Consider the following 15,642-nt stretch of genomic DNA (forward strand, 5'->3'; position numbering starts at 1 on the left):
AAAAAGAAAAGAAAAGAAAAGCTCTCTTTGCTTTGACATAACTATAATTCTGTGCATTTGCATTCCAAGTGTATTTAATCCATTTGCAGTCTATTTGCTATGCTTAAAATCAAGTCTTTAAAAGCACTGCTTTGAAATGTATTTTAGGCAATGGGCTCAGATGTCCACAGCAGCTAAAAAAGCATCTGGAGTGTAACCTCCTTACTCCAAGGTACTGAGAAGTGCTAATCATTATTAGCAATTCATCACTGTGTCCCAGTTTGTACAAGATGTTTTATGAACATAACATGGATTGGCTGTTTCCCCACCCAAATCTCATCTTAAATTGCAGTTTCCGTAATTCCCGTGTGTTGTGGGAGGAACCAGGTGGAAATAATTGAATTATGAGTGTGGTTTCCCCATGCTGCTCTCATGAGAGTGAGTTCTCATAAGATCTGATGGTTTTAAAAGGGGCTTTCCTCCTTTACTGGGCACTCATTCTCTCTCCTGCCACCCTGTGAAGAGGTGCCTTTCACCATGACTGTAAGTTTCCTGAGACCTCCCTAGCCATGCAGAACTATGAGTCAACTAAACCTCTTTTCTTCATAAATTACCCAGTCTTGGGTATTCCTTCATAGCAGTGTCCTTCATAGACTAATACAGAACGTGAACCTTAATCTTTCATCCACACAAAATGGAAGCATCAACCCTGAGGTGGCCATGAAGAACCTAAAGCTCAGAGGAGTTAAGGGGCTTTCCAAAGTCCCACAGCTAGCCAGTGGCAGAGATGGGATTCAAAATCAGCTCTAACTCCAGATCTCATGTTCATTCTCATGTATATTTCCTCCGCAGGAAGCATGGAACAATTGCCTGTAACAAACCCACTTTATACTTATGTACTCATTTATTTGAATTTAGTGTTCCACACAGTATTAACCTGAAGCCAGCTAGACTGAGAGGTGGGTGTTAGGGAAATAACTGAGTTCCGCTGAGATTCAGGTGATCACAGTGAAAAACCAGTAAGTTAGTGAGTGGTGTACAGTCTCTGGAGAGTCCCAGTAAGTTTCACAAAGCTGGGTATCCTGAAGAATATCCAAAATTATAAAGGTTGATAACTGGATTAATAATCATATTGGCCTTTTAATCATTACTACTATGGACATTTTTTTGTTCATCTGCTAAATGCACATCATTGTGCCAGGAGTTAATGGAAACTTAAAATAAGTATTGGCCCTGCTCTTCACATTTAAAGAGTTAGAAACCTTTCTGAATCTACCTATTCTACCCTGAAGGTACACTCCCATCACGAATTCCTTTCCTCACTCAGGAGACAAACCAAGTAAAATAGCTTGAGTATCATTCAATATGAAATGTTTTAGTCATAGGCTCTCTTAAAAAATTATTTACTGTTAATTTACCATTTTTATTCTCTATCAAATAACATGACATTAAGTACTAGTGTATGTATGTATGGTATTATGGCATAATAATTCAGTCTAATATAATTTCTACAAAATTTTCAATTAAAACATGCTTACATCAACATAATTGGCATTGATGTAATCAGTCAGTTTGCCATCTTTTTCAGCAAGCTGTGCAAGCTTAACCCTGCTATGATCATCTGTAATACAAAAAGAACACATTTCATTGTAGCACAGACTACTTTTCAGCATAATGATCATTCATATTTGCATAATAATTTATTTCATACCATTAAAATCAACGCTATAAATCACTTACTTTAATAGGCTTTGTGGGGATACAGAGACGAGAAAGATAACAAAGACAAATATAAAAAGAATCTCCACCCTCAGGAACATTTCAAAGGTAATAGGTGAAACTAGGGTATATACACAGGTGTCAGGTGAGAGGTGCAATGTAGTAGAGGGATATAAAAATAGAAATTGTTCTGGTTTGAGATAAAAGTTTCTATAGAGGTTGACGTCTGAAGTTGGTCTCTTAGATGGAATTTTAAGGTTGGTTACAAGGGCTGTGAACAGTGGAGAGCTTCTCAAAGAGATGGAAACGTGGTGGTGGGCGGTGGGGTAGGGCTCACAAAGCTAGGGAAGGATGAACAGGAGGCTGATGAAGGAAGAAGAGATAGAGAAGAAAGCCAAAGGTTCCCTAGGAAGTTTATGTGAATAGTTACAGCAAACAGCTCTTTCAGGAGGAGCCTCAAAGAGAAACTGCTTCAAAAGGAGGCAGGAGAACAGCTGGCCAAGCACAGAGGAGATAGATAGCACACTGCCAATTAAAACAGGATGGATGCAAAATCTGGTAATTGATGTATGATATAACTATGGTAATTCAAAGTATGATTATAGGAGTTTAAGATTAAATTCAGTTCTACAGAAAAACTATATTTATTTGGAGAAATAAAGTATTACTTAAAGGAAACATGGTAGTTTCACTGGGAAGATTATTCTTTTCAAGGATGAAGAAGTGAATACAGACCAAAGCATGACAAGTTAAAGAGATACTCTGGGATAGGAAAACTTCTGCGATGGTAACAGGTCATACTGATACAGGAATGTATGTGCAAATAGATGTATGGCAACTGACAGATGGGTCTCAATGTCAGGGTGATCTACTTTTGTAGTTTGGTTTTAATAGTTTTAGAATTTCTGGATTGTTTTTCTTTTCTCTAAAATAGGAAACTTTCCTATCTTGCCTGGATGTTTCAGGGATTAAATGAAATAACTTATTTACAGTGCCAGCCACATAGTAGGTGTTTATCAAATGTTAATCTCTATCCCCTCCTTAATTACCTGATGGGTATATTCTATTTAGCTTGTAGAGGAAAGTCTAATAATTTTATCTCAAGAAAGCAAGTGAGTTTTATGTGTAGGCAGGAAAGACGCAGTTCAGGAAGACAAATATAAAGCCCTCTACTAAAAAATAAAAATTAGTGTAAACTCTGTGGAAACAAAGGCAACATCTATACAAACTATATAAGAGATCATGATAGTAACAGGGAAAAGAGTGCAGCTCCATTCGTTTTCAGAACTAGAATGAAACCAGAATTTAAATAACCTCGTTGGTAATACCACGCTCCTATGAAGCCAGGAAGGGCCACACTACTGAATATATAGAAAAGGTATAAGTAGAATGTTTATTTTTTCATTCGTTTGTTTGTTTGTGGAGTGGGGAGGGAACATGAAGATGAATTTTAGGAGATGAAGGGGAATATAAACAAAAATAATAGGGAATAAATGCAACCAGAAGTGCTGTGAGAAGACAGAAGAAAGACAGTAATTTCATAGAGAAATATTAGGTAAAATTGCACTAATGAAAAAAGCCAGAAAGCTGCTCATTGAAGAGAAAGGGAGACAGAATGGCTAAGAAAACAAAGAGAAAGAAAGAATTAAAAGAAAGAATCCAACTAATTCTTTGTAAGACCCCAGAAAGAATGCCAAGAAAGGGAGGAAACAGGTAAAGGTAGAAGAAAACAGAGAAAGTTGAAAGAAAATGTCATTCGGTTGGTAAATTCACGCAGAAGTAAGCAAATCCTAGATGAAAATAGGACCAAGTCGTATAACGACAAAAACCACAAAGGGAGATGTACAGTACGTGAAAGAAAAAACAAAACAAAGAACTGGATTAAAATTCAGGTTTGTTTTGTTTAAATGAAACAGATGTTATTAATTGTAGAAGGAATTTAAGTCAGAGTGATATAATGCTACATATTATCTAACCTGAGTCTTACTATTCTCTGATAAAAAGGTCCCGAAACAGCCACACTAAGGTCAGCTCTCAGATGACTTCAGGACATTTTTAAAAGGGACCAAAATGGCAATGATATTGAAGTCAGAGCCGGTTTAAAAATATACTTACAGGCAACGATATTTATGTATCGATTCTTGTGCTTGTTGTCTGGATGGTTGGAGCTGTCTGCTGTAATACCTAAGTCAACAGTACAGCTCTGCACTTCCTATAAAAAATTATATGTAAACCATTTTAACACACATTCTTTCAAACAACGTGCCTTAAATTATAATAAGGAAGACAAAACAAACAAAATAATCTAGCAAATGAAATTTTTTAAATGTTACAACTACTTCTTGGCTAAAAGAAAATGCAGTGAAATAATGCCTTACCTGGTAAAACTCTTTCAGTGTCTAATGAGGGAATGAATGCCAAAAAAGTAAAGAAATCAAATTCCACAGCACACGACAAATGAGAAAAAAAAGCGTTCATATTAGGTTTACAATGGAAAACTATGATCATGCAATAAATAACATTTGTCAAATACTAACACAACAGAATGTTTCAAACAGTTGCATGCAAATCAAAATGTCTAATAATTTGGAACTTTAAGATTATGTAAAAGAAAAAATAACATTTTTAAAAGGAGATAGTGACGTCATAATATGATGATTTTAAAAATGCAGATGAGAGGAACCACATATTTCATGATACATTTTGTCATATTAGTCAGATTGGCTAATATCCAAATTTTATTTTATTTGACCGTAGTAGCACTATTTGAAACTCTGAATTAGTGGTATGCTTTTGTTTTATTTTTTGGGGGGGTTATTTTAAAAGTAAACAGCTTCCTATTAGGTGGTTTGTAACAGATTTAGGCTATCAAAACATTAACCATTTCCTAAAAATTTTTAAAGTCATACACACTACCTCATTGTGTAACAAAATTTAGATAGCATAACCCTTTAAATATTTAATTAGATCTTTTTGTTTAAACTTTAATAAGTACAGAAAACTGATTTCTGCCAATTTTTTTAATGAAAAATGAGTTAATACGCCTTCAGAAATATTTTCTAACTATATATATATCAGTTTAGAATTTATAATTATTTAGTATTATATAATAAAATAAAAACCTTATAATTTCTGAGAAAGTCAATAACCCAAATACAAATCTGATTCATCAGCAAATGGCCCAGTCTCTCTCCACATAACCTTTTAAGGCTTCTTTTGCAGCAAGTCATTCTGAACAATTAAAAGCAATTTGATGTATGAACCACTTAAAAGGTATAACACTGTTAGTTACTAAGCTAATTATTCAGTTAATGAAAAATTTTCTTGAATCAGGCAGTGAGTTAAAAGAGATGGAATTAAGAAAAAACTTTTAAAGTGAAAGCATGAGGTTATTTTATTAATTTAATTATTTTGGACTGCTTAATAATATTCAAAATGATTTTATAGTTATGAAAACCATGAATCTGCATATATTGTCAGTGACTTACAAATTGTCTATTTTTTCTTATTTTGTTGGATGTTAGCCTGATAATTTCTATCAGTTAACACTGAAATTAACATTGAGTTAACACTATAGCATGCGTAACCTCTAGTCTATCAAAATAATAAAAAATAATTTGATGTTTTAGACATGTAATTCTTTATATTATTCCACCCTACTTAGCACTGCCTCACACTGCTTTCTTATTCAATGTAGCTATGATTCAGATTTCTTTTAGAATTAAATAAATTGGCTTCTATTATTTTTAAGTTAGTAAAAACATATCATACCTCTCTTTCTTTTGATTTCTTAAAGCTTTCTAATCTATAACATTTTGCCTCCCCAAATAAATCATGATAGGTGTGAGTCCTGGGAAGCAATTGCTGGGTGCAGTGGGGAAAGAAAATCAGGCGAGAGTGGATATTGTGATTAGGCTCACAGTTCAAAGTACTTCAAAGAGGGAGGTCCACAGAGCCACTGGGGTTAGGCAAGAGGGAAGCAAAAATGCAATATGAAAGCTTTCTAGTTGGGAATGGCCAGAGGGGAGGCTGAAGACTGCTTGCCTGCTCACAGCTACAGTGGAAAGGACACGAGTTTTTAAATCACAGGCTTCACTATTTATCAGTTGTTAATTAAGTTCTATGAAGTTTGATTTCATCAAAAATGTGAATAGAAATAATAACACGTAACTCCCAGAGATGGGTGAAAGTTGAATGTGTAAGTACATAGTCCAATGACATATAGGAAGGTGTTCACAAAGGACAGCTTTTGTTTTTGTGGTTTTTATTGTTACCTTTGTGCTTATAGCTCTCTATTTTGAAAAATCTGCTTAGCTGATAGTTCGGTGGGCCACGATAAATTTGCAGTAAATTTCTCTGCCCTTCTATCTAAGAGTATTTTAACAGAATATCATTGGAAAAACTTACTGATTTTGAAGTTCAAATTTTTTTTAGAAATGTGTATTTTCTTGAAAAGATACATTTTTTACCTGGTATAATGAAAGTGTTATCTAAATGCTTTGCATACACTGGTGTACAAATCACAGTTAAGAATTTTTAGGTAATTTGGCTGGAAATCATGTAATTTAGTAGTTTAGTATAATTTATATAATTTAGAAAATTAAAAAGAATCACTGTTATTAATCCAGATTTTAAAAAAGAATATTAAAGATTTGTACTTTATGGAAGAAAATGAACAATTTTTTCTTTTTATTTTTCCATCAGTACAACTTGGCTTTTAAAATAGAAAACCAATTTTCTAAATTATATGGTAACTATAACACATCTCCTAAACACATATGTAATTATGGAACTAACATTCTTACTAGAAATGCAAATGGTTTCACTATCTTTAGGTCAAGAAATAGTCTATTGCTGAATCTTTTAAATATACTATTTTCTATATATTATTTAAAATAGACATATTAAAATCATACCTCAAATTCTTCAGTAAACCCACTACTTGCATGTAAGTCTGCAACATGCTTTGGAAAGTGCTTTATTGGAATTGCTCCAACATCATCTACGTGAATAAAATTTTGTGTTAGAAAGCATAATTTAACAGAAATAAACATACCTATCATTTATAAAGTAGCTTCTGAAACAACTTCAAAGTTCAATTATTTGTATAATTCTAACTAAATCTCAGCATTCAATTGCTAAGCAACAATTGCCAATTTTCTCTACATTTATTATCAATCAAAACCTGTATTTCAGAAATCTGATTTGTTCAGCAATCTCTTTTCCATCTATACCCTAAAGATAAAAGCATTTATTTTCAATGTTAATTTATAAATACCACCATAGCCCCACTCCTTATCAGTGGACTGCATCTTTTGATAGAGAACTTTCTTTAACAAGCCTGGATGTTGCATGTAAATTCTGAGAAAAAATGCAGAAATAATATAGTTTCAATTTTACTGTGGACCAAGCATAATAGTGCAATTTCAGTTTTATAAAACTGTACAATTTAATGTCTTACAGTCAAATAGTTAGATGTTTACATTTGAAAACATTTTTTCCTTCTCTCTATAAATAATAGAAAACATTTATATGTCGAATATTCATTAAGGATAATGTCAAAAGCCTTTGGGACTTTTAATCTGTAAAATTTCAAGAATTCTAACTTGAAAATATGCTATGTAAACAAAGTCATTGGATCTGTTAATTAATTGTGAAGGGGCCAAGTTATTTTAACTGGCTCTGATTTTTTTTTTCTTTTCCTGGAAAGACTTTCTTAGACTGAACATATTACTAGTTCATAGTATGCAATTTTACAAGTGATTTCTCTGACAAGGAAACATCAAACACATTTCACTAGGAACAGTTATTTATATCAACAGATGTTCAGTATTCAGGCCATCTAATATTTTAAAGCTTCAGTTACCAAGAATTTGCTGATAAAAAAAATTGGAATCCATCTGTTCTGTCTCTTAGATGAGTGGATCTGAATACTAAAATTGAATTAGTCAGTCAAGCTTAAGAAACACTAGACAAAGGTGTAATTCAACCTTCACACTTACAGAAGGATCTTGCTTAGAAGAAGCTTTTATAATTAGATAAGAAAACAGAGATGATTTGTCACATGCAAGTCATTAGTCTTAGTAAATGTCCTTCAAACCCCTTGATGTTATCCTGCACAGCTAACCTCCTTTTATAAGTAGACTACCTTTTATTGACAGTCAGATATTTTGGTAATTTCTTTAATTAATTGGTCTGCATGTAAGTGAGATTAACATTCATTTTGCTTTCTGATTTTTACACGAAAACGTGCATATTGAGGTGATCAAGAGGGAATCTTTGAGAGCTGAACAAGTGAAATAAGGAAATGCTCTTGGATCACCACTCTTTTGATTTTCAAAACAGGGGAGCTTGGATCTCCTGGACTAGGTTCTGATTTTGTATTATTTTATTTATTGAAAACAAACCATGGGTTGCACGCGGTGGCTCACGCCTGTAATCCCAGCACTTTGGAAGGTCGAGGTGGGCGGATCACAAGGTCAGGAGATCGAGACTATCCTGGCTAACATGGTGAAACCCCATCTCTACTAAAAATACAAAAAATTAGCCAGGCGTGGTGGCGGGGCCAGAAGTCCCAGCTATTCGGGAGGCTGAGGCAGGAGAATGTCGTGAACCTGGGAGGCGGAGCTTGCAGTGAACCGAGATTGTGCCACTGCACTGCAGCCTGAGCAAAGAGTGAGACTCCCTCTCAAACAAAACAAAACAAAACAAAAAAACCATGTTGCACTTTGAATAAAATTTTGATTAATTTGCATACCCATGCTGACAGAGTATGCAGAAGAGACCTGTTTGGAAGTGAAGGGAATCAAAATGTAACAGATAACTGAGAGCTGTTGGTCTAAAAATTCTAAATAAGTTAATGGACACTGTAGTACTAAAATAACNCATTCTGAACAATTAAAAGCAATTTGATGTATGAACCACTTAAAAGGTATAACACTGTTAGTTACTAAGCTAATTATTCAGTTAATGAAAAATTTTCTTGAATCAGGCAGTGAGTTAAAAGAGATGGAATTAAGAAAAAACTTTTAAAGTGAAAGCATGAGGTTATTTTATTAATTTAATTATTTTGGACTGCTTAATAATATTCAAAATGATTTTATAGTTATGAAAACCATGAATCTGCATATATTGTCAGTGACTTACAAATTGTCTATTTTTTCTTATTTTGTTGGATGTTAGCCTGATAATTTCTATCAGTTAACACTGAAATTAACATTGAGTTAACACTATAGCATGCGTAACCTCTAGTCTATCAAAATAATAAAAAATAATTTGATGTTTTAGACATGTAATTCTTTATATTATTCCACCCTACTTAGCACTGCCTCACACTGCTTTCTTATTCAATGTAGCTATGATTCAGATTTCTTTTAGAATTAAATAAATTGGCTTCTATTATTTTAAGTTAGTAAAACATATCATACCTCTCTTTCTTTTGATTTCTTAAAGCTTTCTAATCTATAACATTTTGCCTCCCCAAATAAATCATGATAGGTGTGAGTCCTGGGAAGCAATTGCTGGGTGCAGTGGGGAAAGAAAATCAGGCGAGAGTGGATATTGTGATTAGGCTCACAGTTCAAAGTACTTCAAAGAGGGAGGTCCACAGAGCCACTGGGGTTAGGCAAGAGGGAAGCAAAATGCAATATGAAAGCTTTCTAGTTGGGAATGGCCAGAGGGGAGGCTGAAGACTGCTTGCCTGCTCACAGCTACAGTGGAAAGGACACGAGTTTTAAATCACAGGCTTCACTATTTATCAGTTGTTAATTAAGTTCTATGAAGTTTGATTTCATCAAAATGTGAATAGAAATAATAACACGTAACTCCCAGAGATGGGTGAAAGTTGAATGTGTAAGTACATAGTCCAATGACATATAGGAAGGTGTTCACAAAGGACAGCTTTTGTTTTGTGGTTTTATTGTTACCTTTGTGCTTATAGCTCTCTATTTTGAAAATCTGCTTAGCTGATAGTTCGGTGGGCCACGATAAATTTGCAGTAAATTTCTCTGCCCTTCTATCTAAGAGTATTTTAACAGAATATCATTGGAAAACTTACTGATTTTGAAGTTCAAATTTTTTTTAGAAATGTGTATTTTCTTGAAAAGATACATTTTTTACCTGGTATAATGAAAGTGTTATCTAAATGCTTTGCATACACTGGTGTACAAATCACAGTTAAGAATTTTAGGTAATTTGGCTGGAAATCATGTAATTTAGTAGTTTAGTATAATTTATATAATTTAGAAAATTAAAAGAATCACTGTTATTAATCCAGATTTTAAAAAAGAATATTAAAGATTTGTACTTTATGGAAGAAAATGAACAATTTTTTCTTTTATTTTCCATCAGTACAACTTGGCTTTTAAAATAGAAAACCAATTTTCTAAATTATATGGTAACTATAACACATCTCCTAAACACATATGTAATTATGGAACTAACATTCTTACTAGAAATGCAAATGGTTTCACTATCTTTAGGTCAAGAAATAGTCTATTGCTGAATCTTTTAAATATACTATTTTCTATATATTATTTAAAATAGACATATTAAAATCATACCTCAAATTCTTCAGTAAACCCACTACTTGCATGTAAGTCTGCAACATGCTTTGGAAAGTGCTTTATTGGAATTGCTCCAACATCATCTACGTGAATAAAATTTTGTGTTAGAAAGCATAATTTAACAGAAATAAACATACCTATCATTTATAAAGTAGCTTCTGAAACAACTTCAAAGTTCAATTATTTGTATAATTCTAACTAAATCTCAGCATTCAATTGCTAAGCAACAATTGCCAATTTTCTCTACATTTATTATCAATCAAAACCTGTATTTCAGAAATCTGATTTGTTCAGCAATCTCTTTTCCATCTATACCCTAAAGATAAAAGCATTTATTTTCAATGTTAATTTATAAATACCACCATAGCCCCACTCCTTATCAGTGGACTGCATCTTTTGATAGAGAACTTTCTTTAACAAGCCTGGATGTTGCATGTAAATTCTGAGAAAAAATGCAGAAATAATATAGTTTCAATTTTACTGTGGACCAAGCATAATAGTGCAATTTCAGTTTTATAAAACTGTACAATTTAATGTCTTACAGTCAAATAGTTAGATGTTTACATTTGAAAACATTTTTTCCTTCTCTCTATAAATAATAGAAAACATTTATATGTCGAATATTCATTAAGGATAATGTCAAAAGCCTTTGGGACTTTTAATCTGTAAAATTTCAAGAATTCTAACTTGAAAATATGCTATGTAAACAAAGTCATTGGATCTGTTAATTAATTGTGAAGGGGCCAAGTTATTTTAACTGGCTCTGATTTTTTTTTTCTTTTCCTGGAAAGACTTTCTTAGACTGAACATATTACTAGTTCATAGTATGCAATTTTACAAGTGATTTCTCTGACAAGGAAACATCAAACACATTTCACTAGGAACAGTTATTTATATCAACAGATGTTCAGTATTCAGGCCATCTAATATTTTAAAGCTTCAGTTACCAAGAATTTGCTGATAAAAAAAATTGGAATCCATCTGTTCTGTCTCTTAGATGAGTGGATCTGAATACTAAAATTGAATTAGTCAGTCAAGCTTAAGAAACACTAGACAAAGGTGTAATTCAACCTTCACACTTACAGAAGGATCTTGCTTAGAAGAAGCTTTTATAATTAGATAAGAAAACAGAGATGATTTGTCACATGCAAGTCATTAGTCTTAGTAAATGTCCTTCAAACCCCTTGATGTTATCCTGCACAGCTAACCTCCTTTTATAAGTAGACTACCTTTTATTGACAGTCAGATATTTTGGTAATTTCTTTAATTAATTGGTCTGCATGTAAGTGAGATTAACATTCATTTTGCTTTCTGATTTTACACGAAAACGTGCATATTGAGGTGATCAAGAGGGAATCTTTGAGAGCTGAACAAGTGAAATAAGGAAATGCTCTTGGATCACCACTCTTTTGATTTTCAAAACAGGGGAGCTTGGATCTCCTGGACTAGGTTCTGATTTTGTATTATTTTATTTATTGAAAACAAACCATGGGTTGCACGCGGTGGCTCACGCCTGTAATCCCAGCACTTTGGAAGGTCGAGGTGGGCGGATCACAAGGTCAGGAGATCGAGACTATCCTGGCTAACATGGTGAAACCCCATCTCTACTAAAATACAAAAAATTAGCCAGGCGTGGTGGCGGGGCCAGAAGTCCCAGCTATTCGGGAGGCTGAGGCAGGAGAATGTCGTGAACCTGGGAGGCGGAGCTTGCAGTGAACCGAGATTGTGCCACTGCACTGCAGCCTGAGCAAAGAGTGAGACTCCCTCTCAAACAAAACAAAACAAAACAAAAAAACCATGTTGCACTTTGAATAAAATTTTGATTAATTTGCATACCCATGCTGACAGAGTATGCAGAAGAGACCTGTTTGGAAGTGAAGGGAATCAAAATGTAACAGATAACTGAGAGCTGTTGGTCTAAAAATTCTAAATAAGTTAATGGACACTGTAGTACTAAAATAACAGTATTTTAATATAAACTAGAAAAACAAATAAAACACTGATGCTTAAAGACACAGACTGGACAAAAGAAGAAAAATAGCAAACACTTGTAATTTCTAAGTTTATAAGGCACAAAAAGAAAATATCATAGTTAAATATATAAATAATATATATCAGATATGATATAAACATATAATAAACATCAACATATAAATGTAAAATATAAATAAAATGTTTGTCTTTTTTTCTGTTTTTTTTTAAGACATCAGATTTCAGAGGAAGCATCATGTAGAACTTGAGCCTCTAGCAATAGAATATGGAGCATCAGTCAGAGAATTTAAAAAGTGCCATCTGTAAAATGGTCCCATAGATGAATTTCTCCTTTTGTATTCCTAGTTTCTTAAGTTCTGTTCCTTTTATTGTCCTCTATCTTCCAGATCACACAATTCTAGACCACTATTTTTTGTTGTCACTTTTCAATCTAAGACATTATAAAATGTCAATTAAATCAGTGGCTTGAATATGCAATATGTTCATGTAGCAAACCTGCACATGCATCCCTTGAATTTATATTAAAAATGACTGGCTATGATTTTACTAATGGATGACTTTATCAAAATGACCCTGGCTACCTTTGAATACTGTTATTCAGATAATTTATGACAAAAATAGCTAAAGTCTTCCCAAATATTCAACTGTTCAACATTCTGAGAGATTATTTCAAGCAACCATACATTCTTTGTTTTCATGGCTTTTCCTACTATTACCATCACAATTTTATAGATCTTTTTTTCTAATGTAGGTTAAAAAAAAAAAGAAAAACCACCTTTTCTCCCATAAGCTCAAGTAATCAGAAAGGAACAAGACTTTATCTTTATTTTTGTCGTTTTTTTCCCCATCCACATTTTCTGCATTGACTTAATCTGACTTTTGTTGCTTGGGTTTCCATGACTTAATCTGACTTTTGTTGCTTGGGTTTCCATTAACATAATGGGAATGAGTAAAAGTCACCATTATTCTTAACTAATATTTTATTGCTATAAATGTTTATGTTTTTAACATAATACACCTGGACAATTATAAATTAATTTTGCAATATCATCTTTATGGTTAAGAATGTTTAAAATTAATGAGGACAGAATATAAACCTGAGTACCTCAAACATGATGTAATAAATATTTGGGGCAACACAAAAATTTACTAACCTACATTATAGCAATTTGCATAGCGTACCAGTAAAAACAAACCTTTCAACATTGTGCTTTTTGTTCAATATCTACCAGCTACTCATGGTCACACTTTAAGCCATTACCTGAAATTGGAAAGATAGGTGTTGGAGGTGTAGATATTACTCTAGGGGATGTACTGTCCTCTAAGTAAAAGTGTGCAGTCTGGAAGCATTTCCTGGAAATAAAAGAAAACAATTTATACTACTAGTTGCTACGGATAATAAGACAACTTCTGAGCTGCTTGAAAATTATGACAGAAATCTCCAGAATTAAAACAAAAGCAGGTATATACCCAGAAGAGGGATTGCTGGATCTACATCCATTTTAACAAATCACAAGATATTAAAATATAAAATTTATCTCAGTTTACCTGCACCAGATGCAGAAGAGCAAGTAGATATCAGGCATGCTAAAAGCACAGATAGAATTTGAAGTTGTAGCTGGGTTCAAAGTACTGAATGATACTTTGCTAATATAGGAAACCTCAATGCCCCACACATTCTTCCATTGTGGCTATAATACCAAAAAATGTCCTGTCATCTTGGATAGAGCCCGAGTTAGAAATAATGTCCAAAGCTATTTTCACTCAATATTTAAAAGACCATGTCCTTCTGAGTATATACAGCTGCTAGCAAAAAGCAACAAGCTATGTAGAAATGAACTATGTAGAAATGAAACTACACAGTGGTAACATTTTGATGAAAAAAGAACGTAGTTTTATGCTGTAATAATGCAGGAGTGACAGAACTTAAATGGGAAAACAATGAGCATACGACCAAAAACAGGGGTGATTTTCTTTCCAACAGATGCTAGCTTTGTTGATGAGGGTTTCGAGAATGAATATATTCAGATTCAATGACAATTATGATCTACAATGTCACCTGAATCTATTTTCATTCGGATAATAACAGTAACATCTGGTAAGAACACACCACAAACTATCGAGAAGAGCAAAGAACCAACTACTGCTATAAACTAATGCCAACCATCTTTAATTTTAAAAAATTGGATCATTAAAACTGCTAATGACACTCTTTGATGTAGGTCATTTAATTTATTTGGAGCAATATTCATGAGTGGTTAAACTGAAACACTTGAGTTCTGTTTGACTGAAAACGCCAATCTCACTTTCCATCTAAACCTTCAAGCTACAAGGCATTTATCCTAATGAGTTTTAATGTAACATTTGTTATTACACAGTGACACACCTAAGTCTTTATTTTTTCTAGTAAATTACTTCCTTTAGATAAAATTCTTGAATGGCTTCTCACTGCAATTAGAATTACATTCAGTTACATTAGCAAGGGCTTTAAGACCTTTTTAAACCCTGACTCTCCTTCACCTCTGAAGAAGCCCAGTCAGTAGTATCTCAGGGCCTTGGCTCTTGCCATTCCCCCGGCTTCCTGCCTCTTCCCATCACTTCTGCATTGGCCCAAATGCCGATCCCTCTGACTCCTCCCTTGACCATGACAGCTAAGTGTCAGGCCATCCCACTAAGTCACTATTCTTTGCCCTTTTGTTTGCTCTGTGGCACATCACTATTTGAAATACTATTATTTATGTTTTTATTTGTTTTCCCTGTTTATAATTGGTCTCTTCTTATCAGAAGGTAAGCCTCACAAGGCAAACATGTCTCAATCATTGCAGTGTTAGTCTTTAGTGCTTGGGAGCATGTGTGTCACGCTATAGGTAACCCCGAAGCATTTCTCTGATGAATGAACTTCTATAAGTAGGAGTAGTGTAAATTTATATAGTTTACTTATAACCTTAATGTCACAAGCAAATAAAAAACTTAAAGCAATGACGTACACAGCAAAATCGGTCATCTGCTGTGGTAGTGTAAGCCTTTGATAAGCACACCTGAGAGAAGATATATTGAGAGAACATAGAAATAGCTTCAAGAGTGAGCAGGTCATGTAAGAGAAAGGTGAGTGGATACAGAAACAAGTGTCAAAGGGACCCTCCTAACTAGGTAAATATCCTGGAAAGTGGAGATTATGGCAGACTGATGAGGAATGAGAGACATGCGGGCCACAGAAACTATCCTACAGAAGGCCCACATGACCAGAATTGAAACCAGATTGTGGCAGAAACTATGGAGAAAGTTTGGCTTATCTGCGCAACTATGAATGGAGCATGTTCTGACATATTGATATGAAAACCCTGGACTTGATACATGCTTTTTTTTTTTTTTTTTTTTTTTTTTTTTT

The 15,642-nt window shown here is 33.6% G+C and overlaps 1 protein-coding gene across 1 annotated transcript in view; it reads right to left on the reverse strand.

Moving 5' to 3' along the window:
- PTPRZ1 (protein tyrosine phosphatase receptor type Z1) overlaps positions 1-15,642 on the reverse strand; it is a 214,488-nt gene that overhangs the window by 24,679 nt on the left and 174,167 nt on the right. The window contains 5 exon segments of the mRNA XM_017856932.1: positions 1,518-1,600; positions 3,814-3,910; positions 4,077-4,097; positions 10,260-10,345; positions 13,516-13,607. Of these exon segments, the coding sequence (XP_017712421.1) occupies positions 1,518-1,600; positions 3,814-3,910; positions 4,077-4,097; positions 10,260-10,345; positions 13,516-13,607 (379 nt within the window).

This window comes from Rhinopithecus bieti, unplaced genomic scaffold (genome assembly GCF_001698545.2).
Source record: "Rhinopithecus bieti isolate Rb0 unplaced genomic scaffold, ASM169854v2 scaffold_42380, whole genome shotgun sequence".
Taxonomy (NCBI): domain Eukaryota; kingdom Metazoa; phylum Chordata; class Mammalia; order Primates; family Cercopithecidae; genus Rhinopithecus; species Rhinopithecus bieti.